The 27,042-nt window shown below is 41.5% G+C and overlaps 1 protein-coding gene across 1 annotated transcript in view; it reads right to left on the bottom strand.

Moving 5' to 3' along the window:
* Window positions 1-4,816: 4,816 nt before the first annotated feature.
* Window positions 4,817-27,042, bottom strand: part of ptprq (protein tyrosine phosphatase receptor type Q) — a gene marked incomplete at its 5' end in the record, with an annotated part of 94,258 nt that continues 72,032 nt past the window's right edge. Inside the window, 12 exons of the mRNA XM_079502304.1 lie at window positions 4,817-5,237; window positions 5,790-5,913; window positions 6,575-6,710; window positions 16,069-16,217; window positions 17,166-17,291; window positions 18,951-19,085; window positions 19,867-19,943; window positions 20,826-20,916; window positions 21,624-21,705; window positions 21,888-21,914; window positions 24,987-25,031; window positions 25,494-25,622. Coding sequence (XP_079358430.1) covers window positions 5,200-5,237; window positions 5,790-5,913; window positions 6,575-6,710; window positions 16,069-16,217; window positions 17,166-17,291; window positions 18,951-19,085; window positions 19,867-19,943; window positions 20,826-20,916; window positions 21,624-21,705; window positions 21,888-21,914; window positions 24,987-25,031; window positions 25,494-25,622 — 1,159 coding nt within the window. The 3' untranslated portion in view covers window positions 4,817-5,199. The remainder of the gene's footprint in view (window positions 5,238-5,789; window positions 5,914-6,574; window positions 6,711-16,068; window positions 16,218-17,165; window positions 17,292-18,950; window positions 19,086-19,866; window positions 19,944-20,825; window positions 20,917-21,623; window positions 21,706-21,887; window positions 21,915-24,986; window positions 25,032-25,493; window positions 25,623-27,042) is intronic.

Here is a 27,042-nt window from a genome sequence, read left to right as displayed (position 1 = left end):
ACTCATTTTTATAGACTAGCTTTTAATTCTGTTCTCTCCTGATTGTGTTCTATTGATTGTTTACTCTGCCTTGTATTATTATTTGCTTTGCATTGTTTCTGTGTTTTTTTCCTGCTGTGTGATGTTTACTTTGCTGTTTCCTTTTGTAAAGCACTTTGTAACGTTGTTTTGAAAGGTGCTATAGAAATAAAGCTTTATTATTATTATTATTATTATTTATGCACTGATATAATTTTGTTTTAAAGAAAAGCTGTACATCCATGAAGGTTATATGTTCCAATTTGAGGAATAAAACAATAAATTGATTTTTATACCTGATGCCATTTGACTCATGCTGGTGGTGTTCATAGGACAAGACAAACATTTATGTTTATGAGTATTTTCAGTTTATAATCAGAAGTTATATAGAAAAGAACATGGTGGTCATAGGACAATACAAACATTTGTTTATGAGTATTTTCAGTTTGTAACCAGAAGTTATATAGGCCTAACTTCTGATTACAAACTGAAAATACTTTTAATAAATGGGGTGGCATTTTTATATCAGTGTATTTCTTCTACACCGATATAAAAATGCCACCCCATTTATTAAAAAAATCAATGAATGAGTCAAAAACATACTTTTATTAAACAAGACTAGTTCTTGTATAAAATACGTAATCCATTCAATTCAATAGTCTACATTTTCCAGTAAAATCTACAAGATATGTCCAGTAAAATCTACAAGATATGTCCAGTAAAATCTACAAGATATGTCCAGTACATTTTACTGGACATATCTTGTAGATTTTACTGGACATATATTGTAGATTTTACTGGAAAATGTAAACTATTGAATTGAATGGATTACGTATTTTATACAAGAACTAGTCTTGTTTAATAAAAGTATGTTTTTGACTCAATTGTCCAATGGAATTACGTTCCAGCATGTGTGTCGTGTCCACACAGTAGGCCTATGTTTGCCTGAAAATGAATCTTTGAAATGTTTCATAGTTTTAGAATATATACCGATTTAACTTAAATGCCCAATGCATTGTCAATGGCAATAGCACAAACATTGGCACGTTACTAGTTCTACATACTTGACCTGGCTATAACCCCATTCAAACTTTAAAATGTTCATCTTACGGTGGACATGTTTGCCTGAAAATGAATCGTTGAAATGTTTCATAGTTTTAGAAATATAGTCCTTTAAAATTTGAGAAATTTATAATGGGGTCAATGGCAGATTTTGGCACGTCAAAAAAATCACTTTCACCTAGAAATTCCAGCGACAAAGAAGAGGCTCAGGGGCTACCGTGCCTTTGCTGTCGCAGCTCCTACATTATGGAACAGCATTCCCCTTGCTGTCAGGCCTTTCAGTCCCCCTGGGGCTCTTGCACTTTTATACATAGGATGTTTTCCAGTTGTTGCTTTTAAACTGCTCTTTTCTTCTCTACTGTACCAAAACTATGCATTGTTTTTATTGTTTTATTTTACACTGGTTTGCCTGAAAATGAATCTTTGAAATGTTTTATAGTTTTAGAAATAGAATCATTTAAAAGTTGAGAAAATTATAATGGAGGTCAATGGCAGATTTTGGCATGTCATGCTGGAACTTTTTTACTTTGAAATGTTCTGTAGTTTTTTTTAATATTTAACTTTAAGCGCCAATGCATTGTCACAAACCTCGGCACGCTACTACAGTCACACCACACTTTTATTCTACCTATGAGGGCGGATTCTTTCATTTGCGGATTTCTGCAAAAAACAGCTCATTGGGCTAAAAACGGCCATAGACGTCATGACAAATGTGATGAGGACAGCACATTTTGTGTATTTGTGCAAAACTAATGCTTGGAATTGATTCAGAATCATGAAAACCCCCTAGTTTGACATGTCACATGCTACTTAAAGCAAAAGGAAAGTTAGACATTTTTGCCTGCTATAGGATGTTAATGGTAGGGTCACAAGAAACCTCTATAAAAATTGCCCAATATTGACAGCCAGTCAGCAAGTGGATTCATGAATGTATGTATATATTTTTAGGCCAATAACAAAAGACTATATACTGTACCAAATTTCCCACTTTAAACAAAATAAGCTTTTTGGCTGCCGGACTACCCGGTAAGACCCAACGACCTTCTCGTAACATTTCTATTTTAATTAATCACTTAATTATTTATTTTTTTCTATTCTTTTTTCACCTAAACATCATCATTGATGTTCATTGTTTAGTCTTGCAATGCCATTGGTCATGATATTTGCATATAAATACCCCCCACAGAGGCACAGATTTACACAACTTCAAAATCTCTGGACCCTTTCATTTTAAAATGCATGTAATACACTAGAATTTCGCGGGCCTTCGGCCCGCTCATCCTCGCGCCATGCGATGCGTCGCAAATGGGAAGAAGGCAATGGCAAGCCATGATGTTTGAATTTATGCATTTGCTTGGAAAGCGCAAAGTTGCCAAGCTGGCTGAGTGGCCCTGTGTGGTTTTGTGTATTTGCGTCTGAAAGTGAGCATGGCAAGGCGCAGGAACAGTATACTGTACTGTACTGTGCTGTACTGTAAGTCTTTGTACTGTACTGTACTCATGTGTACTGTACTGTACTGTTCTCTGTGCTGTTGTATTAGTGTTATTTTTTATTATTATTATTATTATTATTACATGGATTAATATTCTGATGTACTGTACTGTACTGTTCTCTGTACTGTTGATATTATAGTTATTAGTGTTGTGTTATTATTTCTTATTATTATTATTAGTATTATTACATGGATTAATATTCTGATGTGAGCTTTGTTTCTGTACTGTACTCATGTGTACTGTGCTGTTCTCTGTATTGTTGATATTATTGTTGTTATTAGTAGTGTTATTGATTATTGTTATTATGATTGAAAGAGAGCATGGCAAGGCGCAGGAACAGTATACTGTACTGTACTGTACTCATGTGTACTGTACTGTACTGTTCTCTGTACTGTTATTAGTGTTGTGTTGTTATTTATTATTATTATTATTATTACATGGATTAATATTCTGATGTACTGTACTGTACTGTTGTCTGTACTGTTGATATTATAGTTATTAGTGTTGTGTTATTATTTGTTATTATTATTATTATTGGATATGGATTAATATGCTGATGTGAGGTTTGTTTCTGTACTGTACTGTACTGTACTCATGTGTACTGTACTGTTCTCTGTACTGTTGTTATGATTAGTGTGTTGTTGTAATTTTGTGTTATTATTATTATTAGCGTTTTGTGGCGTGTGTGTGTGTGCCATTTCAGCTGCATCGCGAGGCGATCCAAATTCCCCCCCCCCCCCCCCCCCGCGTACGCACGCACGCACACACCACACACACACACACGTGTCTGCAGTGACACTGCGTTGTACACAGCTGTTGTATTTCATCCGTACTGACTGCCAGAGGCAGTGCTTAACACTGGACGCAAATCATCCAGTGTTAAGCAGTCATCCAGGATTCATAGAACCATAGTTACATACGTAACTTACGTTTTGTGTTGCATCGCGTTGTTGCAGCGTCTGCGTGTAGTGTTGGCGTTGTTGTTGTTATCCATATATGCGCCTCGGTTCGGCCCGATTGTACCACGTCAGGTGTCGATGCGGTCGTGTTTGCATGATTGTAACGTTGTATGTATGTAATCGCGGCGCTCTCCATCCAAGTTAGAATCAGTGTAGAACCTGTGTTGTTGTTGTTCTTCTTCTTCTACTGTTGGTTTCCGGCAGGCTGTACACTGTGTGTGTGTGTCACACCAAAAGTGGTGACCTATAGAATCCTGTACCTAGAAGCATCACGCAATCGTCTCCCTCCCTGTGTGGGTCACGTGGTGGGCTGTGAGCGAATGGGAGAGGGAATGTAGTGTTGCCAGGTCCGCGTATTGTAAGCGAGTGGTAGTGTGTGTAAGTAGCGTGTTGAATGGCATTTTTTCTGTGCTTGTTTTCATAGACGTGGCAACAAATTAGGCGGGGGTGTCGGTGCTTGTGGCGTGTTTGTGTTTGTTATTGATATTGATATTGATAGCGAGTGTGGACGGGAGCCGGCTGTAGTGGCAGTGCGATGACAATTTTTTCGCGGGTACTGTTGAGTGTGGCCGTGCGGCGCGACATGAGGAGATAGCCGTGGGTCGACGCGGAGGGTAAGTCTGTGACGTGTTAGTGTGTTTAGTGGGTTGTTGCAGTGTGTGTTGCAGTGTGTCAGTGACGTAGTAGCTGGTGCCTTTTGTTCCTGGGCTTGCGCACAGCGTTTTGGGCACACCTTTTCAATTGTATAATAGATATATTTGTGTGATCATTAGAATGTCTAGAACATGTATCATGTATTATTGTGAAAGATATCCACCGAATGTAAATTATGAATTTATTATTATTATTTGAATAATTATTATTAATGTGCATAACATTTTCATTAAACTCTTTTTTTTTTAACTTTTTTTTTTTAACATAAGTCCTAGTAGTACAAAGTAGTAGTAAGGTTGAAATCTCTTTTTTGCAAGTAGAAATGTAAACCATTAACCATTAAGGTCTTCAGGTGTGACTATGAATAGGCAGACAACAAAGCAAAACAAAACAAGAGTTGCTTTTAATTTCTTCAAATCACTCTTGAGAAAGAATACAAAGAAGAAAGCCGTCAACACCCTGACAAAACCTCACAAACAAGCAAAAGAACAAAACAATATTTTTGGCTGAATAAATTAGTTTACAAAAACATAGATTACAATAATAACACGATGACAAATAATACGCAGTGAAATAACCAGTGCAATGTTACCAGTGCCGTACACTTACTTACTTAATATGTGACATCTCACCTGTCTGTCTTCCCATTCACTTTGAAATCCCACCCATAGTTTAGCAAAAGCTTTTCATCCTCCCTCACTTTGTTTTCTTCACATTTCATAACGTGGACATGGGGGTTCATCAGGAAGGACTGTTCTTTAGTAGTAGGTTCCATGGGGGTGTAGTTTGCAGTGTCCAATGAACAGAGAGAGACTGGTTCAGTTCAGTTCGGACTGCTGTGTTTCACACCCACAAACGTCCTCTCTCTCTCCTCCGCTGGTTTAAGTGGAAGAGGTTGGTGGTGGTGGGGGGGGGAGTGTTATCCCTGTCAGGGTCTGTGCTCAGTATTTGGCCCCGTGTCCCAGTAAACCTGAATGTGTTCCTCTTTCTCCGACAGACGAACGAACCAAGCTTTACATGGTGGTCTCTTCCCATTCCAACTCAACGTCACCTGTGAACAGAGAAGACATTAGGTGGAGGGAGGGTGTATGTGTGAGGTTAGGTTATCATCAATAGACAATAGCGGTCAAGATATGCACGCACAATCGCACATCCAAACATTTCGACGGATGCTGGATCAAAGAAGAATGACTGCAAAGAGAAAGAAGAGTTCCGCACACTCCGCAACTCCCAAAATAATTTAATAACAGTGCGGACAAAAAATAAAGTTTCGACCTTTGTCAGTATATCTGACGAAGGTCCGCTGTTATTATATCAATAGACACTACTCACAATTATAGGACACTAAGCAAATGTGAGTGTATGCGTGTGTGTGTGTGTGTGTGTAGTTTTCAGTGTCCAAATGTGTGTAAGCAAATGTGAGTGTATGCGTGTGTGTGTGTGTGTGTGTGTGTGCATGAGTCCGTGCATTCGGTGGTTATTTCTTTTTGAAAACATTAGGGATTAGATTGTATGATGTAAATTGGTTGAGGGGGGGGGGGGGGGGGGTAGAGTATGTGTGTGTGTGTGTGTGTGTGTGTGTGTGTGTGTGTGTGTTATTCACCTTCCATAGTGTCCAGTGAGTCCATTTTCTCCAGGGCCGAATAGTTGACAAACCAAATAGACTGGCTGTTGCCTTTGCTGTTCAGCAAATCCAAGGTACTTTGGTGCAGGAACATGTACTGGGCCTGAACGCACGCACGCACACACACACACACGCACACACAAACACACACACACACAGGTCTCAGGTCCAATGGGAACTTGCCAGGTTCTGCACCATACACATCCTCTCTGTGTGAACTCACCAGATTCTACACCATACACATCCTCTCTGTGTGAACTCACCAGATTCTACACCATACACATCCTCTCTGTGTGAACTCACCAGGTTCTGCACCATGCACATCCTCTCTGTGTGAACTCACCAGGTTCTGCACCATGCACATCCTCTCTGTGTGAACTGTGAACTCACCAGGTTCTGCACCATGCACATCCTCTCTGTGTGAACTGTGAACTCACCAGGTTCTGCACCATGCACATCCTCTCTGTGTGAACTCACCAGGTTCTGCACCATGCACATCCTCTCTGTGTGAACTGTGAACTCACCAGGTTCTGCACCATACACATCCTCTCTGTGTGAACTCACCAGGTTCTGCACCATACACATCCTCTCTGTGTGAACTCACCAGGTTCTGCACCATGCACATCCTCTCTGTGTGAACTCACCAGGTTCTGCACCATACACATCCTCTCTGTGTGAACTCACCAGGTTCTGCACCATGCACATCCTCTCTGTGTGAACTCACCAGGTTCTGCACCATGCACATCCTCTCTGTGTGAACTCACCAGGTTCTGCACCATGCACATCCTCTCGCTGCGCAGCTCGGCCACCAGGCCGTATACATCCACAAAGTCATGGTCGGCGACGTGTTGAATGAGGTGGTCCAGAGCAATGAACACGCCAGTTCTACCAACACCAGCGCTATAAAGGGAACAAACCCACAAACACCGGCTACAATCAAACCCGCAGGAATTTTACTTTGTGACAGTGACAAAGGATATACACAACCAAACATGTATGACTGGAATAAAAAGACAAGTACAAGACAAGCAGTACAAGTCAAGCAAAAACATTTGGCAGGAACAAGTGGGCTGTGTCCACCAAAATGGCTTTCCCCAGCAAGGCGCTCTTCTAAGATGCCCACCTGGGAGCGCTTGTGGATGCTTGATTTTTCATCTGAGACATACTGGTTGTCAGGCGAACCAAACCAACCGTCTCATAGCAGAAGAACATGACGGCACAAGGTAGAGACCAGAGTACTTGCTCTGGGTGTATGGAGAGTAGAGATTGTAACATCACTAGAGCTGCCAACGAATATTCCATATTCAAATGAATATTCAAATGTAAAAAATAAAAGAATAATCAAATATTTTAAATTGAGATTCAAATTAAAAAAATAACAATAAAATTGCTGTGTGAGTTCTGGCGAGACTCTGTGCCACGTAAACTAAAACATTATACAAAAATTTGGCTATTAAGATAATTATGAATCATTCATTGATCTTGCAAGACTCAAAAGATTCTCAGCACCAACCGCGGCCCATACAGGACCAGACCATATAGATAAAGAGAAAGTTTTACAGCATATTATTCTGCAATAAAAAAGTGTGTTTAAGGTTTGCAGGTAAGCCATTCCACATTACTGTAGCAGAGTATAAAAAGGAGTTCTTTCCAAAACAGCTTTTAAATCTAAAAGGAACCAAATTGGTGGAGCTTACACTTGTGGAATAGTTGTGAACATCACTGACCTTGGAAATGAAATAAAACATGTTTTTTTAAGCACATTTTTTTATGATCCTGTACACATTTTCATTTGAAATACTACTATGACCATTGTCATATTAAAATGACAATGGTGTGTTCTGGGATGGAGTTTTAGTACTTTGGTAATACTATAGTAATAATTTAATTTAGTAATGTATTTGGTGAGGTTTGTCGCTATAGAGCTTATTTTTCAGAAAATTGGGGACACTAGTATACCAGAAAGTGCAGACATCTAATCAAAATGTATTGTACCAGAGTCCCTGCCAATACAATTTCAATAGCACTTTATAAACATCGATATTCTGGCAAGAACTTTTAGCCTTTGATTAACCTTAGAGATAGCTTTAAGTGCCATATCTCTTCAGATATTTGATTGTCTATTGTGCAGGTCAATTAAGTAACTGTTTCCTTGGCTGAAACTTCAAAGTCACCAACTACAACAGGGGACTTTGCATTATAGATCCAGAGAGAAACTCTGTTTTGCCAAGGCGGAGGCCACTGGAGGGACATCCTCTTATCAATTAACCAGGAGCTGATCTTGTGGAAGTAATTATTTCTACCTCTGATCATGATGAAAGACTGGAGAACTGCATCCTTAGCCTGGCTGGAATCCAGACTGAATACCAACAAACTTAAAAAAAGCAGAACTGCTCAGCCTGGTATTCCTAAACTAACTAAGTAAACTATGCTTAAACGGTTAGCATAGTTTACTATACGCAAATATAGGGCTGCAACTGTCCCATTGGACCTGAGAAGTGTGTGTGTGTGTGTGTGTGTGTGTGCGTGCGTGCGTGCGTGCGTGTGGCGTGCGCACGTGCGTTCAGGCCCAGTACATGTTCCTGCACCAAAGTACCTTGGTTTGGCAACAGCCAGTCTAGTTTGTCAACTATTCGGCCCTGGAGAAAATGGACTCACTGGACACTATGGAAGGTGAACAATACACACACACACACACACACACGCACACGCACACGCACACGCACACGCACACGCACACGCACACACACACACACACACACACACACACAGGTCTCGAAACAGAAGCGGGATTGCAGGCAGTGAAGGAAGTCTTCAATTAATATCCAGACAGGAAACGCCCTGACGCAGAACTACTGGAACTATTGAACCTAAATATGACCAAAAATGATTTCGAATTTAACAAGAAATTCTATCTCCAAACCAAAGGCACAGCCACAGGGAAAAAGTTTGCCCCCTCCTATGCAAATATTTACATGGCTCTGTGGGAAGACACAGCTCTAAAAAAATGCAAACTCAAACCAACACATTATTATAGATTTTTGGTATTTGGGAACACACCAAAGATGACTTCCAAGATTGTATTAATATACTAAACACACACCATAGATCAATTACAATCAAATATGTGACTAGCACAGAGAAAAAGTGGGAAATTTGATTTCAAAGTATATTTTAAAGAAAAACAGACACACACTCTCTCCTACATAAAACCTCCTTTCATCCACCACACACTTAGAGAGGCATAGTCAAATCACAGCTCTTGAGATTCCACAGAATCTGCACACAACGAGGTGATTTTAAAATAGCATGTCAAACTCTAGTTAACGCCTTACGAAAACAGGGCTACACAAGAACTTTCCTTAGAAAAACACATGACACATTTCTAGAGGTGAAAGAAAGGGACCAGAGTCCCAAACTAGCCTTAGTTACTACCTATTTGACATTAAGCAGAATAACAAATGTGAAAATAAAGAGGAACTTTGCGAATAGAACAGATGGCTTACTAAACGTATACATCATATAGGAAGAACAAAAACTTGAAAGATTACCTTGTACATAGCAAACTAAAGGAGACAGACAGACCGATACGCAAGAAACGAGATTACTTCAGAACTAAACAACAGGTGAAAAATAGAACCACAATGAGAATGGTGGGAATAAAACAAATCATACAGGCTAATACTACTAGTAACTGTGTTTTATCTAATTACATGTAACAAGTGCAACCTACAATATGTGGGTGAAACTAGGAACACAATAGCAGATAGACTAAACCAACATAGATATAATATAAATAATGCAAAAGAAACAACATGAAACGGCATTTCATGACACATGGAATTAGTGCCCAGGAAGTTTGTGGATTAGAATCCAATCAAACCTGGACAGAAGGGGAACGGAGATTTGCAGAGAAGCAGTGGATTTTGAAATTAAACACCACATTTCCACAGGGCCTAAACAATACCAATCCTTATGGTAAACAGGGGAGTAAACAAACCATTGAATACTAACCTCTAAATTGCTCTCAATTAGAGCAGAGCCAGGGCAATAGCATAAACACAAATCCATTTAGATTCTAAATCAGACCATGATCTGATGGTCTGAGGTTGACACTAAGGGGTTTGATGGGTGTAGGTAAATTTAATCCCCTCAAAGGTAATCACACTTTAAGCATTGACATCCAGTAACCTTACCTCAGAGGTAACTACATTAAGCCAGACCAAATCTAAATATAAGATTTAGAAACTTTTAGTGTTTCTAGTAAGACTAAATCATAATTGCCCAGACTCTTCTTCAACAAAGATGGCAAAAGCAAACATTCTTTGTTCTGTACTTATAGTATAGTATGGTACAAAACACTGAAGTCCTTAAACCAGAAACTTAACCTCAGTAAAACGGTGCCTAAAGCTAACCCTATTCCTAAACGTAACCCCAGTAAAACTATGCCTAACCCTAAACTTATTTCTAACCTTATTCTCAGTCAAATAATATAAGAATACAAGAAGCGCCCCACCGAGCGGTCGGCGTAAGGTCAGCAGAAAAAAAATGAGGGCGAGCATTCCGGATACCATCTAGATGCTATATTCAACAGTTTTTCTTTTTTTTTCACTTCGCTTCTCAGTTTGGGACTCTTCCTACTGCATACTGGAGGAGAAATCCGGTGCCGTCTCTATTAATATATACTCTAAGGCTCCGCATTGTCAAATGCGGAAATAGACGGTTCTTCCGGGTGCTTCAAAACGCCACTGAGCAACTTCCACTGAAATGAATAGCGCGTAAGATTGCATTGGGAAAACCGGGGAAAACATGGTATTGGCTGACAAACAACCGCTTTGTAAGCGGTTATTTTACACCAGACTTAAAATTTTACGTGCCAGCCTTAAGTTTATCAACTGTATCACGGTTATGATATGTTTACTCTTTGGAAAAACACTGCGAAAAGGGTTTAATCCACTGATTGTGGACGGCTCGACCCCATTTCGACCTGTGCAGGTATATCACGGGACGGAACCTCATATCGGAGCTAAAGCGTAGCAGCGTAGATATTGAGGTTCCAAACGGAGCTAGTAGCCTACAGTATGTGTAGAGTGGGATTGTCTGAAACCAGACTGAAATTCTAATAATAATGAACAATTTGTCCATAATATGATCCTTTCTATTACCTTTGATACAGAACACAAAAAACGGACGGTAGTTCCCAGGATCTAATTTGCTTCCCTTTTTATGTGAAGAAGAATTATTCTTTGAGTTATAGTTATGCAGGGTGTAATGACTTCAGCTGCAGCTTCGTCACGCTGAAGGATGCTACTCATTGCTTTAGAGAGTTTTAGTCGAGCTTTGAGTTTTTTAAGTACAATTTCTTCAGTCACATTTGTTTTAATGCTTAGGCCTGGGCTTCTCAGTTTATAAAACGACTCTACATGTCTTTCTCCATTGAACCCTGATGGACTGGGCAATTTATTCATGAGAGTATTAGTTACTATAGCTTGTGCACCTGCGGCGCACTCACGTCTAACGTCACATGTCCGTACTGTTGTTGTTTCTCTGTGAATATCGTGTGTCCGAGTGAGACACACAAAGCGTACATTTTGTACGAAGGCAGACAGTGATGTATCTTTGGATACTGACCGTGTTTTGTCCGACGTCCGTGTTGTTGTTGTTTAGCCATGAATATCATGTGTCAGAGTGAGACACACACTCACAATCAAGCAAGGGTAGAGAGAGGTAGATAAACTACAGGGAGAGCGAGCGTTCCTTGCTCACCGCAGCTGTCGGAAAGCCCCGTAGTGATTAGCCAGTAGTCGAACAGCCACAGAGCTTGGTTGAAAACGCAGAGGTCAAGGCAGTGATGTATCATATCATGGACAGAAGGCACAGTGAACGGTACTTCTGCATATTCCGCACATCACAGTGTATATGACTTGACCACCTGAACTGGCGCACAAAGTTGTGCTCTCCATGGGCACAAATTAATTTTCATTGTGGGCATGGAATTCTCTCAAATAATAATAGATAGTTGAGAAATAAAGGTGAAATAAAGGTGAAACAACAACTCTTTGTCTTGCCCCAACTTCAGTGTGATTGGATACAACAGAGATGAGCGTAGCATTCTACTCAAAGCAGAAAATATTTCAACTCTTCAAGATGAAAACACCAAATGCTCATGATTTTCTCAGTGCAGTACAGCACCTCGTCCTGCTGCCATTTTGTACAGTAACATTACTGTAAATACATGGCGCTCATTGAAGACAACTCAAAACATAAAATGGCCTGGAAACAGTTGGTGGACACTGGACAGCCAGCGATATAACACGCCTATAGTTCATTTTCAATGAGAACTGCGTTTTTGCACGGAGCACTGGGGAGCAGTCGCGGTGTGACAACGCAAGCGTATTTACGTGAGTGCGATCCCGTGAATTTGTTGCGCACGTGCTCGTTTCGTGCACACGCCTGTGACTCACCAGACCTGGATATTTTTTTACGCTTGCGTTGTCACGCCCCTCTTGAGCAGACCTGGAGGAGACCAAGCCCCCAGTAAGGCTATCCAACGTTGAAGCTGCCACTACCTATTGGCGAAATGTGGAATTGCAGCACTTTCATGGAGGTGGACGGACGTTCATGACGTCACGTGCGTAAGCCCGGACCTCAGATTTGAGGTCCGGGGCTAGGCCAGGCTAAACTTCCACTCGCTCGAGCCATTGAGTTATAATTACACTTCCGGCAGTCTTCCAGGTGCTTCACAACGCCACTGAGCAACTTCTATTGAAATGAATAGCGGGGGGGGGGGGGGGGGGGGCTAACGCTCCGGTTCGGTCTCTATCCTTGTATTACTCTATGGAGGAGACCTGTCCTTGTATTACTCTATGGAGGAGACCTGTCCTTGTATTACTCTATGGAGGAGACCTGTCCTTGTATTACTCTATGGAGGAGACCTGTCCTTGTATTACTCTATGGAGGAGACCTGTCCTTGTATTACTCTATGGAGGAGACCTGTCCTTGTATTACTCTATGGAGGAGACCTGTCCTTGTATTACTCTATGGAGGAGACCTGTCCTTGTATTACTCTATGGAGGAGACCTGTCCTTGTATTACTCTATGGAGGAGACCTGTCCTTGTATTACTCTATGGAGGAGACCTGTCCTTGTATTACTCTATGGAGGAGACCTGTCCTTGTATTACTCTATGGAGGAGACCTGTCCTTGTATTACTCTATGGAGGAGACCTGTCCTTGTATTACTCTATGGAGGAGACCTGTCCTTGTATTACTCTATGGAGGAGACCTGTCCTTGTATTACTCTATGGAGGAGACCTGTCGTTGATCCTTGTATTACTCTATGGAGGAGACCTGTCCTTGTATTACTCTATGGAGGAGACCTGTCCTTGTATTACTCTATGGAGGAGACCTGTCCTTGTATTACTCTATGGAGGAGACCTGTCGTTGATCCTTGTATTACTCTATGGAGGAGACCTGTCCTTGTATTACTCTATGGAGGAGACCTGTCGTTGATCCAGGCAACAACGCCTGCGTTCCTCGCTTCCCGTTTTTAAAGGCCCTTTAAGGTGAAGTACATCTAATTAGTGCAGGTAGTATGCATACAAGCAGAGAGTAAGCAAAACATCACACCCGTGTGAACTGAGTGGTGCACCTCCCCTCTCCCCTCTCCCCCTGCCTCTCTCTCTCTCTCTCTCTCTCTCTCTCTCTCTCTCTCTCTCTCTCTCTCTGTTTGCAGTGCAAACAGTGCAACACTATCTCTCTCTCTCTGTTTCTGGCACAACGGCGCCACCTTTGCCCCTACTGGTACTCTAAACATTGGGACATAGTCACATAGTCCCATAGGGACATTGCTGTTCCTTGGAGTGGTTGCACCACTCAAAAACTGCTGTGTGTGAGGTAATAATGAGATGAATGCCAATACCATTAAGCACTTAAAGCTGCACCGTGTAACTTTCCTCTTCTACCCCGGATTTGATTCCTGATTCCAGTGCAAGTGCTGATATTTTTTACCACTGAACTAATAGAGCCTGCCTGCTCTACATTGAATCTTGACCATCAATCAGGTCAAAGTTCGTGTCGCCTTTGACACAATCTAAATGTCTCAATAGAGGAGCAGGAAGACAAAATACAACCACCCCAATTGTATAAGTTGTATTTTTACCATTATAGATTGGACTACAAATGACATTATAATGATAAAAGATGTGTCATAGTGCCACTTTAAAGCCTCTGTAGTAACTGGACCTGAGGTGGCTCTGTACGGGGACTGCCTACATTACTCTGTACGTGGGACTGCCTACATTACTACCCAATTTCTTCGCCAAAAATAGCCAAGCTAACCTGACACTCACTGACATTCATTTCGTTTCACCTCATAATCGCCAGAACATATATTCAGGTCTGGAGCCAGGCTACAGCCCAGCTTGTATCTCTGCAATTTTTGGCTAATGTTTCTCCCAGAATTTTTGGCTTGGGTTCAAGTGGTTCATTTCATTTCCACTCTGTGTGCTTCTCTGTCTGACGTTTCTGGCAGCAACGGCAGGGCCATAAGCTGGACTTACAGGATGATGGAGAGGCATGACAATGGACACAATACCAATCAGAGCTCTCCTTCTCTCACCCCTGCTTTAAAGGTGTAGTGAAATGAAAAATACGTTTTTCACACTTTTAGACCATCTCCGTGGTCATCATATGAGCATACCTAACAATGGATGCCAAAAAAATGGGAAAATTCTCATTTTTGTGTTTTTATATCAAAAGTCCATAAAAATATATTTTGTATTACTTCCTGAAAACGAAAACGTGCTGCGTGATGACGTGTCGAGGCCAACATCGATAAAAGCCAATAAAAATGAAGCTCACCCGTATCCTCTCCAATATGTGCGCATCCGTGCAGCACAGCTGCTATTGATTACAGAAATCCTCCGTTTTTATTCCCATTCCAGATAACATCCAGACAGTGTATTACTCGGTTTCAACTTAATCATCACGCTAAAATATGTATCTGAAAACATTATAGGGTAGAAATAAGCCACATAACAGTAAACTGGTACAGCTGGCTGTCTATTTGATTTGTAAACAAACACACACCACGCTGCTGCGTATAGCATAGCAACATTCCCTAGCTACCGTCCCATCGCCTGAAGGGATGCGACGCTCTGATTGGTTCAGAAACTTCATAGCGGTGTTTCAACTTGAGACCGTCTGAAACTTCAAAATAAAATGTCCACCATTTCCGTTTCACTACGCCTTTAAGGTCATAAACACCCTAGTATTATGCATGTCTTAAGTACCAGGTCTTATGACTTAACTTAAAGACCTGGATGCGTGGTCAATGCCATTTGGCTATTCTGAGTGGCCAAATGGCATTGATCACGCCTCCAGGTCTTAAGTTAAGTAATAAGACCTAGTACTTAAGACACGCATAATACTGCCCAGGCCTGTCTCTGACAATGGATAGACATTGTATGCCTAGCAGGGTATAGGGAGCGGGCAGATTGTGCATCCTAATGCTAACAGTGTGGGTTCTGTGAACCAAGGACAAGGTACTTGACTTTTTTCTTCCTTTTTTTTGGCTCACCACTCATAGATTATACCAATGTCAGCCTTCCATGTGGCTGACACGCACTGACTCTATGCGCCTTAAATTACCCTTAATCCATGTCCTAGCACCTTGACTAATGTCCCTACAGTAGGTACAGTATACTGTAATGCACAGTACACAGTGGCTGCTATGCTTACACACCTTTATCTCAGGTACTACTGTATGTGTTAATATGTTTTGTGTACGGCTGTACAGTTGTAGAAAAGCTTGTAAATAAGCTAAGAGACCTTTCGGTTGTACCGTTTGTAGCAAAAGCTTGTAAATATCTAAGACCCACACAGAAGATAACCCTTTACCTGTACCCTTTGTGGTAAAAGCGCTCAAACTTTCTTTCTTTGTTTTTCTTGGAAAGATTATACGACGGGAACCATGCACAAAACAAATTTCACCCCCCTTTTTTTACCTGGAAAACTGTGATGTGACAATAAAGCTGATTCTGATTCTCATGAGAACCCATGAGGTTCTCATGACATCGTATATCATCCTTGTAGAAGTTATCTTTGAGTAATATTGACTGAAAAAACACGGCCGTTACGGCCGTTATCAGAATATGTACTGCTGTAGTTTTAAACCAAATGTTATGTTGACCATTATGTCAGGAACCAATAATATATATATATAACGCAGTACACAATCAAATCAGTGCTGTGCTGTACCTGCAGTGAACCACTATAGTGGTGTTGTTCTCATGCCTGTTGGCTCGGACGGCTTTGACGAACTGGATGAGCGTGCTGCTGGACTCTGGGACTCCATGCTCCGGCCACGACGTGTAGTTGAAATGTCGGACCACCATGTAGTCTCCATACTACACCAGACACAAGACACAAATAGTTCAGTTGTACTGTCAATTATTTTCACCTGTATATGGTTTCATACAGTAGTACATTGTGTGTGTGTGTGTGTGTGTGTGTGTGTGTGTGTGTGTGTGTGTGTGTGCGTGCGTGCGTGCGTGCGTGCGTGCGTGCGTGCGTGCGTGCGTGCGTGCGTGCGTGCGTGCGTGTCTGATGGAGGGGAAAGGAACTGGTCGGAATAATGTGTTCCTTCCATGCGCTACGTCCGGCTCCTCATGCATAGAAGGAAGCATGAGGCCAGTCCGCTGCCCCCCAGGTTGGCAGAAGAAGTGTAGCGCCCAGGATTACATTAGATAATTGACACTGGGTGAAAGAAATGGGTTGCAAAATCGTGGGATAAAAATTAAGCCATTTGAAATGGCTAATGTAAAATTAACCTGATGTTGATGCTTTAACTACTAGCTTTGATGGGGACCCCTTGTAACCCTGTCAAGGACCCCTGGGGGTCCCAGGCAGGACCCCACTTTGATAACCACTGGACTAGGCCTTATGAAAACAAAATAAAATGAGCACAGCCAATCTTCAGCGCAGTGTGTACTGTGTACTCTCCTCCACTTTCACCTCTAAAACCAAACCAAATCAAAGAGCAGTAGGGCCTAGAAAGCAATAGTGTCTATTTTACGATGTTGATATTCATTTTGTATTCATCCTTAGGGCCCCAAATCACACCTTAGAAAGCATGAGTGTCTATTTCAAACAAAGTGTTTTTTGACTGGGGAGTCATATTTTGACAGCAGGAACTGCCTGTCATAATTTGCACCCCCTCCCTATCTAAAGATTGGACAGTATTAGGATGTTGGAACTCCCTCAAGGACCCCTGGGAACCACTCACTTAGACCAATCTGATCCAACGTGTCAGTGTGTGAGGGTTATGTTAGCGTCATCATCGCTCAAATCGTTACCCTTTCCACTTTCAGCGCCCTGACGGTCCAGTCCGGATAGACGTCCTCCGCCTGTTTGGTGATGATAATGTCACCAAACACTGTCACCGGCTTGTTGTCCTCTGGCCAGTACTGGTGACACCGGTTCTACAATGTTGCACGCATACACACACACACACACACACACACACACACACACACACACACAAACAAGCACATGTACATAGTGGGATATTAGTTTGCAGTGGCAAATATGACTCTGCTATTGGAATTGCACATATGCACAAAACACGCACGCGCACACGCACACACACGCGCACACACACACACACACACACACAAACAAGCACATGTACATAGTGGGATATTAGTTTGCAGTGGCAAATATGACTCTGCTATTGGAATTGCACATATGCACAAAACACGCACACGCGCACGCGCACACACGCACACACGCGCACACGCACACGCACACACACACACACACACACACACACACACACACACACACACACACACACACACACACACAGTCAGAACAGGCCAGCTCCATATATGGACCCTGGGCAGGGGCCCGGTCCAGAGCCCGGGCAGAGGCCTTTTTGGGGCGGTTCTGGACAACTGTGGGTCCGACCGACTAGACACCGGGCTCTGCAGTGTTAGATGATAATTCATGTGTTAATGTGGCAAAAGCTGTGTGCAATCTGTGCATTCATGGAGTGGAGCACTATTTTCTAGTTTCAGTATACAACATGGCCCTATCTTGGGCGTGCCTTATACCTTTTATCCCTAAACTTCTTTGGCCTATTTTACTATCTTGAAAAACAAAAGAAATAGTGGCGGCAAGATATAAAGATATAGCACAGAATCTTTAGGTTTTGCCCTATGAGGGATTCATTATGTCGATGCTTCAGGGGATTTGGAATCTGTGTCACTTCGTGGGAGCAGAGCCACATCACCATCAAATATAATGCAATAGCGGTGCAATAAATAAAGTTTTCATCTTTACGAGAGTGTCTGACTGAAGCATGATATATAGTGCTCCGCAATTCATGCCTGCTGTTGTAGCACTTCAATCAATGCAGAACACGACACCTGTCTGTGCATACAACTAGAAAACATGTTAGTGTTAGATGTTGTGTAGCCTGGCATGGTCTGATGGCCACCACACACTGATCTGAACAAACCAATTTGAAACAGTGGATAGAATGGACGAGCAGCTCACGCGATGGGGAGTTGCTGAACTGTGAATAAGTGGTGACAACACCAGAGTCCATCTCTTGTTTTTCTGACCGGGTGCGAGCCAAAGTTGGATTCAACCATTTAATCTATCAGCTGAATTGGAAGAGACAATTATTAAAACATTGCCTGAGGTATGTGTAATGCAAACACAAGACAACGTTACTTACTGCAGTCGGAATGTTGTGTGAATGTGAGTAGTAGTTTAAGCCATTATAATTATACTGTATAGCTCCTGCCCATACTATCCCTTCTATCCACTTTATATTATTATTATATACTGTATAGCTCCTGCCCATACTATCCCTTCTATCCACTTTTCACTTCAATGCGCACAAAGATTTCTTTTACGGATCCGACTTCCAAGGTTAGGGGTTATACACACACACACACGCACGCACGCACGCACGCACGCACGCACGCACGCACGCACGCACGCACGCACGCACGGTGCTATAACATACTGGAGTACCCAACGAAACGGATCCACCAAGCTACTCCATCCTCTGCATGCCATCACAGATGGTGTCTTCTGTATGGCATTACAGTACATCTGCCATGACATACCCTGCCTTTCTCATAGCACTGTGTGAGCATGGCGATGGTGCGAGTCCCCGTTTCCCAGATCATCCTCCAGAAGTCAGCCACGGTGCCAGGCAGGGGTCCCTGGGTCGCTATGAACTCATTAGGACACAGGTAACCCTGGAGGGAGAGAGAGAGAGAGAGACTCCTCTAATTACAGCAGATGGGTGTCATGTTAACAGAACTGGTGTCATAGGAGATGAGTGGAAGTGGGCCCTGCAGGTTGGCTGCTATAGGGCTCCAATCCAATCCACTTTATTTATAAAGCACATTTCTCAACTCAAGGTTTACAAAGTGCTGTACAGAAAGCTAAATAAACTGTAAATCTAAAACACACAAACAACAGCAAGATCACAACAACAACAAAGTCACAGAGAAACATAGACCACAGAAACTCTCAAACGGAATTAAAAGCCAAGGTGTGAAGGTGGGTCTTATAAGGCGAGATTTAAAAGTCTCGATGGCGGGGGCCAGTTTGACGTGAGAGGGGAGCTCATTCCACAATTTGGGGGCTACGACAGAAAAGGCTGGGTCACCTCTTGTCTTTAAACGTGTCTATAACCCTTTATGAGATACTGAGGTGCCAAACCATTCAGTGATTTAAAAACAAACAATAAACTCTTAAAATCTATTCTGAAGCGAACAGGGAGCCAGAAGAGAGGCCAGAATAGGTGCAATGTTGTGACGCCTAGGGGTTCCAGTTAGGAGACGTGCCACAGCATTTTGTATTTGTTGTATTTGTGCTATGGAGGTTTGGTTTAAGCCAACATAAAGTGCATTGCAGTAGTCCAAACGTGTGGAGATAAAAGCATGAAGGACACGCTCAAAAAGAGAGCACAGACTTGATTTGGGCAAGCAGCCTCAAATGATAAAAGCTGCATGGAACTTCAGTGGTACTCACTGAGATGAAGCTGGCATTGATGTAGTCAGAGCCTGGCAGGCCTGGTTCCGACAGCAGCTTCACTCTGTTGTTATTGTCTGGACACAGTCAATCAATGCAGAAACATGTTTAGTAGACATGCACATGTTTAGAGTCACAGAAATCTGTACACATCTATGGAGTAATGTCGTTCATCGAGATGTATCATATGTGTCATATTTTTTATATTCCATTCCACTGGCTTTACTTCCAAAGTTTGCAGGAAGGGTCTGTTTTGCAGAAAATGCCTCAAATCATGAATGCGGCGTCCGATCTCCACATTGAGGCAACATCGTCTGTTGTACAAACAGTACTTTCCCCCACATCTTCCTTGAGTCCTGATGACTGCACCCCACATCTGATACCCCGCTAGTTAGGCAACCTGGCCTGGTGGAGATCTGTCTCAGAGTAGCGCACCTTTCTAGTCCGTATTTTTCCCTTGTTTTTTTGCCAGGTGAAAACTGGCTTGTGATTGCTGCTGTTGGCTTTAGGACTTTGGCGCGACATAGTCATGATTGGCTTACAAAAACTGGTTTTTGGATTACAAAAACAGTGATTGAACCAATAAAAGAATGTCGGAAACGAACGAAACTAACAGCCGGGAGGTTGTAACAGACAAACATACACTTTCCTGGCAAAAAAAAACATAGGAAAAAAACAAAAGGGGGGGGGGGGGGTTTAGATGCTCACCGGAGCGCTTGTTTCACCTGGCTGTTAATTATATGCGTGTCATTCTTGTTTTATGTTCTATTGTGTTTGCTTTGTTTTTTCTTTCTTTGATGTTATGTAAAGCACTTTGTAACTGTTTAAAAAAAAGTGCTACAAAAATAAAGATTGTTGTCGTTGTTATTATTATGACATTAGGCAGACCGGTACAATAAATCTAGATACATGTAGTTCCACGCAGATCTGGATCCTTGTTGTCGCTTCACGTCACTTACAAGGTTTGATGTTGGTGAATCGATTCTTGGATCGGTTCCAGGGAAGGTCAGCGTCTGAGGTTGCCAGGTCCTGTAGCAGCTTAGGCAGCTCCTGAGAGGGAGAGATGCTAGACAAGTCAGCAAGCATGCAGTGTACACACACATGACATACAGTACAGTACACGCTAGAGAAGCACAATATAATCGATAGCATATCGAAATCGGCCATATCGGCCATAAAAATGCCATATCGGTATCGAACCGATCTAAAGATAATCCTGATTATTTTCACCGATATTGATGATGAAATGAAATGAAATGAAATGAAATCTATATTTACCCAGGGTATCTGGGCTAAGCTCAAGAACTTGTTTCCAGCCAGGCCCTGCTCATAGAACACATTTCATCGTAGTGGTTGATGCCTTGTTCAAGGGCATTTCAGCGGTGGTAATTTTAACGTGTCGGACGGCTGGTTCGAACTGGGAACCTTCCGGTATCTAGACCGCGCCGCTATCCGTTCGGCCACCGCTGCCACAATAATGCCATAATAATGTGACCGTCAATGGTTTTGTACTCACAGAGCAGCCAGTCTGCCTGTCTATGTCTCTTTAAGGGCCAGCTGTTAGTTAGGAGGGGGGCTTACCATATACTTTCACCAACAAAACTAAAACTTTTTTTCCTTTTCCTTAAGATCGGATATCGGTCATGATTTCAATATCGTGCAAATCTCTAGTACGCACGCTCACGTACACACGCACGCACACACACATACAACCCCTATCCCTAATGCATAATGAATCAGATTATGAAGCTACATACAGAAAATTGCTCCTGGAACTTGGCATTGTCATTGGCACAGAGGTCCTCCACATGCTGCATGAAAGACTTCTTATTGACAGGCCTGGCAAAGAGGAAGAGAGAGAGAGAAAGAGCCGAAGAAATATCACCCCAACAGCCAAGAACTATTTATAGTAAATTAATTATAGATTACAAGACATAATACAAACCGGAACGGCACATACTGTACAGTAATGTACGCCTACTGCTGCTAAATAATTACATTCAATGCAAAAGGTGACTTACTTGAGTGATTTTCTGTAGCTCAGGAGCCTGTGTTAAAAGATATAGAGGCACAAATAAGTCATGGCAATGTGTCGTTACTGCATGGATATCGCACAGCCGGCACACACTTATACCATACATAATAATAACACTATTTGATTTATTTATTTATTAATATTTGAAACTATTTGCCCTATATTGACAGAATAGGGATGCAAGCAGGTTGAAAGTGATTAACTCTGCAATTATGGTCGGGCATGCATTATTCACAGGTTGGCTCGGGTCCTCATTAAAGGCAGTCAACATTTTGTGTTTGAGCAGTTGAAATGTAACCCTCTCTTTCTCCAGTCCTCTTAAAATGGAACTGCGAGGATCCAGGTCTATCTTTGATGTTTTATTTCAGAAGAATGTCTACATGGGAGCAGAACTGAATGAAGCTGTTGATCACTGGTAACTTTGCACTCTCCATTCTTCCCTTATTATTTATTACTGAGGAGCATGGTCGCAGCAGCAGCACCTTGTGCACTGGTACAACTCTTATTATTTATTACTGAGGAGCATGGGTGCAGCAGCAGCACCTTGTGCACTGGTCTGGTACAACTCTAACTAACTAGCCCTACTTTGCCATATTATATTTAGTTGTGCAGAAAATCAAATAATCTATTTAGATTTTTTTGTCATTGTAGACATCAACATCCTATATTAAAATGGGGTTAAAGGAGAATTCCATGCTAGAAGGCTTTCTTACCTTTATTTGTAGTTGTTACGTCCCCACCAAAGAGGTCCAGGTGTTATTTTGTGCAAAAGTGCATTATTGGCTATTTCCCCTAATATAAGCCCTCAATGGGGGTTGGGTTTTTGTGTTAATTCGCTTATTTCCATCGAAATAAGTAGTAAAGTGTGCCGCTTGGGATACTATTTATTTACATTATTGATTTTTGAGCGATGGAAATAAGCTAATTAGCACAACACCCCAATGCCCCATTCAATTCAATTCATTGAGGGCTTATATTAGGGGAAATAGCCAATAATGCGCTTTTGCACAAAATAACACCTGGACCTCTTTGGTGGGGACGTAACAACTACAAATAAAGGTAAGAAAGCCTTCTAGCATGGAATTCTCCTTTAAGGGAGGACCGGCCGGTGCGGTAGGAATAATCGTTAGAAGACCGCCTTACAATCGTAACCCTGACTGAATCTGATTAGGTGTTACCTGACTAGCATGCCTGTCTTGCCTGTATGATGTTTGTGACCATGAGCTGATTTTTATACTGATTGTATTGGATTTTTTTCATTCTTCTTGCATGGGTGTGTTGTTGTTTTTTTTGCATTTTTGTTTTTGTTACTCTGTTTACCTCTCTCAGTTTTTTTCTGCATTTGTTAAAAAAGTAATCGTTGGAATAGTCACTATAAGAAAATAATCAACAGTTGCAGTTCTAGTTACATAAAAATGTTCTTTCCGCAGATAATGTACACACTCAGCAGGACTGCTAAGCACGGGGATGACAACACAACTCACTGTAGGGGAAATGAAACAAGCGGCTGTGAGCGACGTTAGTGATGCGTTCCAACTCGAGCACAAGCAAAACTAATCTGAGCGGCCGGTCTGACAATCATGCAACACCCGCTTCAACCTAGCTCTGGTCCAGACTCCATAGCCCTAATGCACTTTGCTGCCATTGCATTTAGGCTATGGGACTGTTCTCTTCCTGCCCTCGCATGAAATGCAGACCAGCCTCTCCTCTGTAGCGAAAATATTAAGCACATTTTACCTAGTCACCAAAACAAAGGCGGCTTGTGTAATTAGAAAGCCTACTTTCCTTAGTGGACGCACTCTGAGACGGTACCACACGTATAAAATGCACTTTTTGGCCAGAAAGGGATTTTTTTTCTACCAGAGAAAAACTCCACTGCGCCCTCTACTGATATTTCCAAGATAAATACTCAGAGAGAAAGAAATCCCTTTCTGGCCAAAAAGTACATTTTATACGTGTGGTGGGGGTCTCAGAGTGCTAAGGAAAGTAGGCTTTCTAATTACACAAGCCACCTTTGTATTGGTGAGTAGGTAAAACGTTAATATTTTCACTACAGAGCATTTCATGCGAGGGCAGGAAGAGAACAGTCCCATAGCCTAAATGCAACGGCAGCAAAGTGCATTAGGCTATGGACCAGAGCTAGCTTCAACCATAAGTACAGATGGATGACTATGATATAAACAAATTGAAGTAACCACAAACACACACATGCCCGCACGTCCACATGCACGCACGCACACACATGCAATGAATAATATATATTAGGGGTGTCCCGATCAAGTTATGTTGCTCCCGTTCCGATTCTGATCATTTGTGCCATGTGAGAAATGTATGTCACTCTAGTCTAGTCTGTTGCCTTTCAATTATTCAAAGGCAAAATATGTGACTACTTTTATTAGAACTATAGAAGGACTGTCATTGTGGATTTTAAATATTTTCACGTCATGTGAAAACAGGGAATTATAGCAAAAAATAATGATGTATTGGTTAATTAGATTGAGTGAATCTTGCAAATACAGCTTATGGAACTGAAGTCAAAGTTAAAACTCTTGTAGAGAAAACACCATTTGCATGGCTTTGGCTATCATTCAGAGATAAATAGTAGGCCTATAGGACATTATCATATCATGCATAGTGGGGGTTGCATTCCTTCGTTTTCATCATGGGTCTATTTCACGCCTCTGTGAATGTCTGTTGCATGATCTTTGAGAGCAGTGTTTGCCACTGCTGGAACTAGTGCCCCAGGAGGACAAACATCAAACATGACAGTTTTCACAAAATATCATTGTTTATACATCTTTCTTTGAGATTTACATTAGACACAAGCCTATTTAGACACACTATTTTATTGAAAAAAAAAAAGAAAATCTCCAATTTATTTCTCCTGATCATTTGAAAATGACATGATCGACTCCGATTTCAGATCGCCGATCCGATCGGGACATCCCTAATATCTATACTACACGACATTAGACGCACGCACTCACGCACGCACACGCACACGCACACACACACACACACACACACACACACACACACACACACACACACACACACACACACACACACACACACACCAACTTACTGGATGACATATATCTCTTTCCGTCTAAAGAAGAAGGAAGAGTACCTGCAGTGAGAGAGAGGGCTGTGTGAGAGAGAAGCAAAGCATCCCTGGATGGGACAAAGTGCACATGTAGCGAGGGTGTCGCAGGGTGTGTGAGTGCATTTAGGCCTCTTTCATTTAAAAAAAAGTGTTCTCTACCTTAATATTAAAATAACTTTATAGCCAAACAAAACATTGCGTGAAAAATATATAGTCTGTAGCATACAGACTTTGAATAGTAGAGATTAGTTTTATCTTTTGGTATTTCACTTAAACATGTATACATTTGGTGTGTGTAATTTATAAGTGCAACATTTGTGCACTTTTGTTTCTTCTTTTTTTTTTAAATCAAAGAGCCCGCTACGAAAGTTGTGCATGAATGCCAAAATATATTGTGTGTGGTAAGGAATTGTGTGTAGATTTGTGAATTGAAAAGTTGGAGAACATGCAGATACACGCGCACAAACACACACACACATGTCTAACCGGTTGAGTTTTTCTTCTTTCAGCTCCAGGTCAGCCACAGCGATCAGCTGGTCCAGTTTGTATTTGGTCTCTATGATCTCTGCTTCTCGGGGAGAGTAAGTCTCGCCTTCCTTCTTACGCTGATGACACCTGACATTGGATGAGGCAAATGTCAATCACCTTACTATGATACCAAGTAGACCACTAGACCTACTGCATGTGTAAAACTGTAAATAGAGCTGCTATACCTTTAAAACACATCTTAAATCTTCTATTTTGTATACTATTTAAATAGTCTTGAGAAAAAAGTGACTGCAAAAAATTGCTGCTATTTGTTTCAAAAAAGCTTTATTTACACTGTATAACATGTATATAATGACGCAATGTGACATAGCTCTGTTTACAAAATACTGTACCTCTCCAACTGTATATACTTTTGAATTTAATTTAATTGAATTGAATTGAATTGAATTGAATTGAATTGAATTGAATTGAATTGAATTGAATTGAATTGAATTGAATTGAACTGAACTGAACTGAACTGAACTGAACTGAACTGAATTGAATTGAATTGAATTGAATTGAATTGAATTGAATTGAATTGAACTGAACTGAACTGAACTGAACTGAACTGAACTGAACTGAACTGAACTGAACTGAACTGAACTGAACTGAACTGAATTGAATTGACAGAATACAATCCGAGTGCTCATTTAACTGAGAAATGGAACCAGATGGACCCTTACCCATTTGTAATTGTGAGGGCCCTTATCTTCCACCCAGTACAAAGCGCACGGGGCAACATCATTGTCATTGCTATCTTCTGAGCAGCGCAGTTGTCATTTTTAATTTTTATACTTGGTGCCCCCGTTTATTCATTTATCGCCCATGGGTGTTTTGGTCATAAATTAGGGTGTCAAGGCATAACTTCTTCTTAAAAGCAATGGTAGCACACACTCTAATTTAGAAAATGAATTTGTTTAATTCAGAGGCTTAATACCACCCCTTAACCTATACCTCCCCAGACACGCCCTGCATTTAAAACATACACATTACTGTAGATTAGTGGTTTTCCATCAATGGTCCAGGGACCACCAGTGGTCCTTGAGGGGGATTCAGGTAGTCCCCAGCTAAATGATGGAGAGTTGGTAACCAAATGGACCATTCTTAGATATTTAACTGTTGAGAGTGTAAAATGAAACCAAATGGATCCTTACAGGTCCATTTGGTTTCATTTTACGTTCTCAAGAGTTATAATATATTATTGTTAAACATCTGTATTACTTAATTTATGAGAAGTCTAGACTATTAGTGCATGTAGATTAGAAGAATTTATATTTTGTTCGTTTGCCTGTTATCTCTCCTAATGGTACCAACATCAATACCGCATGGAATTGTGGACAAAATCTTAATATCCAGCGATAGCAAAAATAACGTTTTGGGTCTGACAAGCTAAACCTCATCAAATGGTGGTCTGTGGCTCAAATGTCCAATAAATAATGGGCCTTCAAAAAGGTTGAAAACCATTGCTGTGGGATGGTTGGAACAGGGCCCTGAGAGTTAAACCAAC

This window comes from Electrona antarctica, assembly GCF_951216825.1.
Source record: "Electrona antarctica genome assembly, chromosome: 5".
Lineage (NCBI taxonomy): Eukaryota > Metazoa > Chordata > Actinopteri > Myctophiformes > Myctophidae > Electrona > Electrona antarctica.
This window is presented reverse-complemented; position numbering and strand designations above follow the sequence as displayed.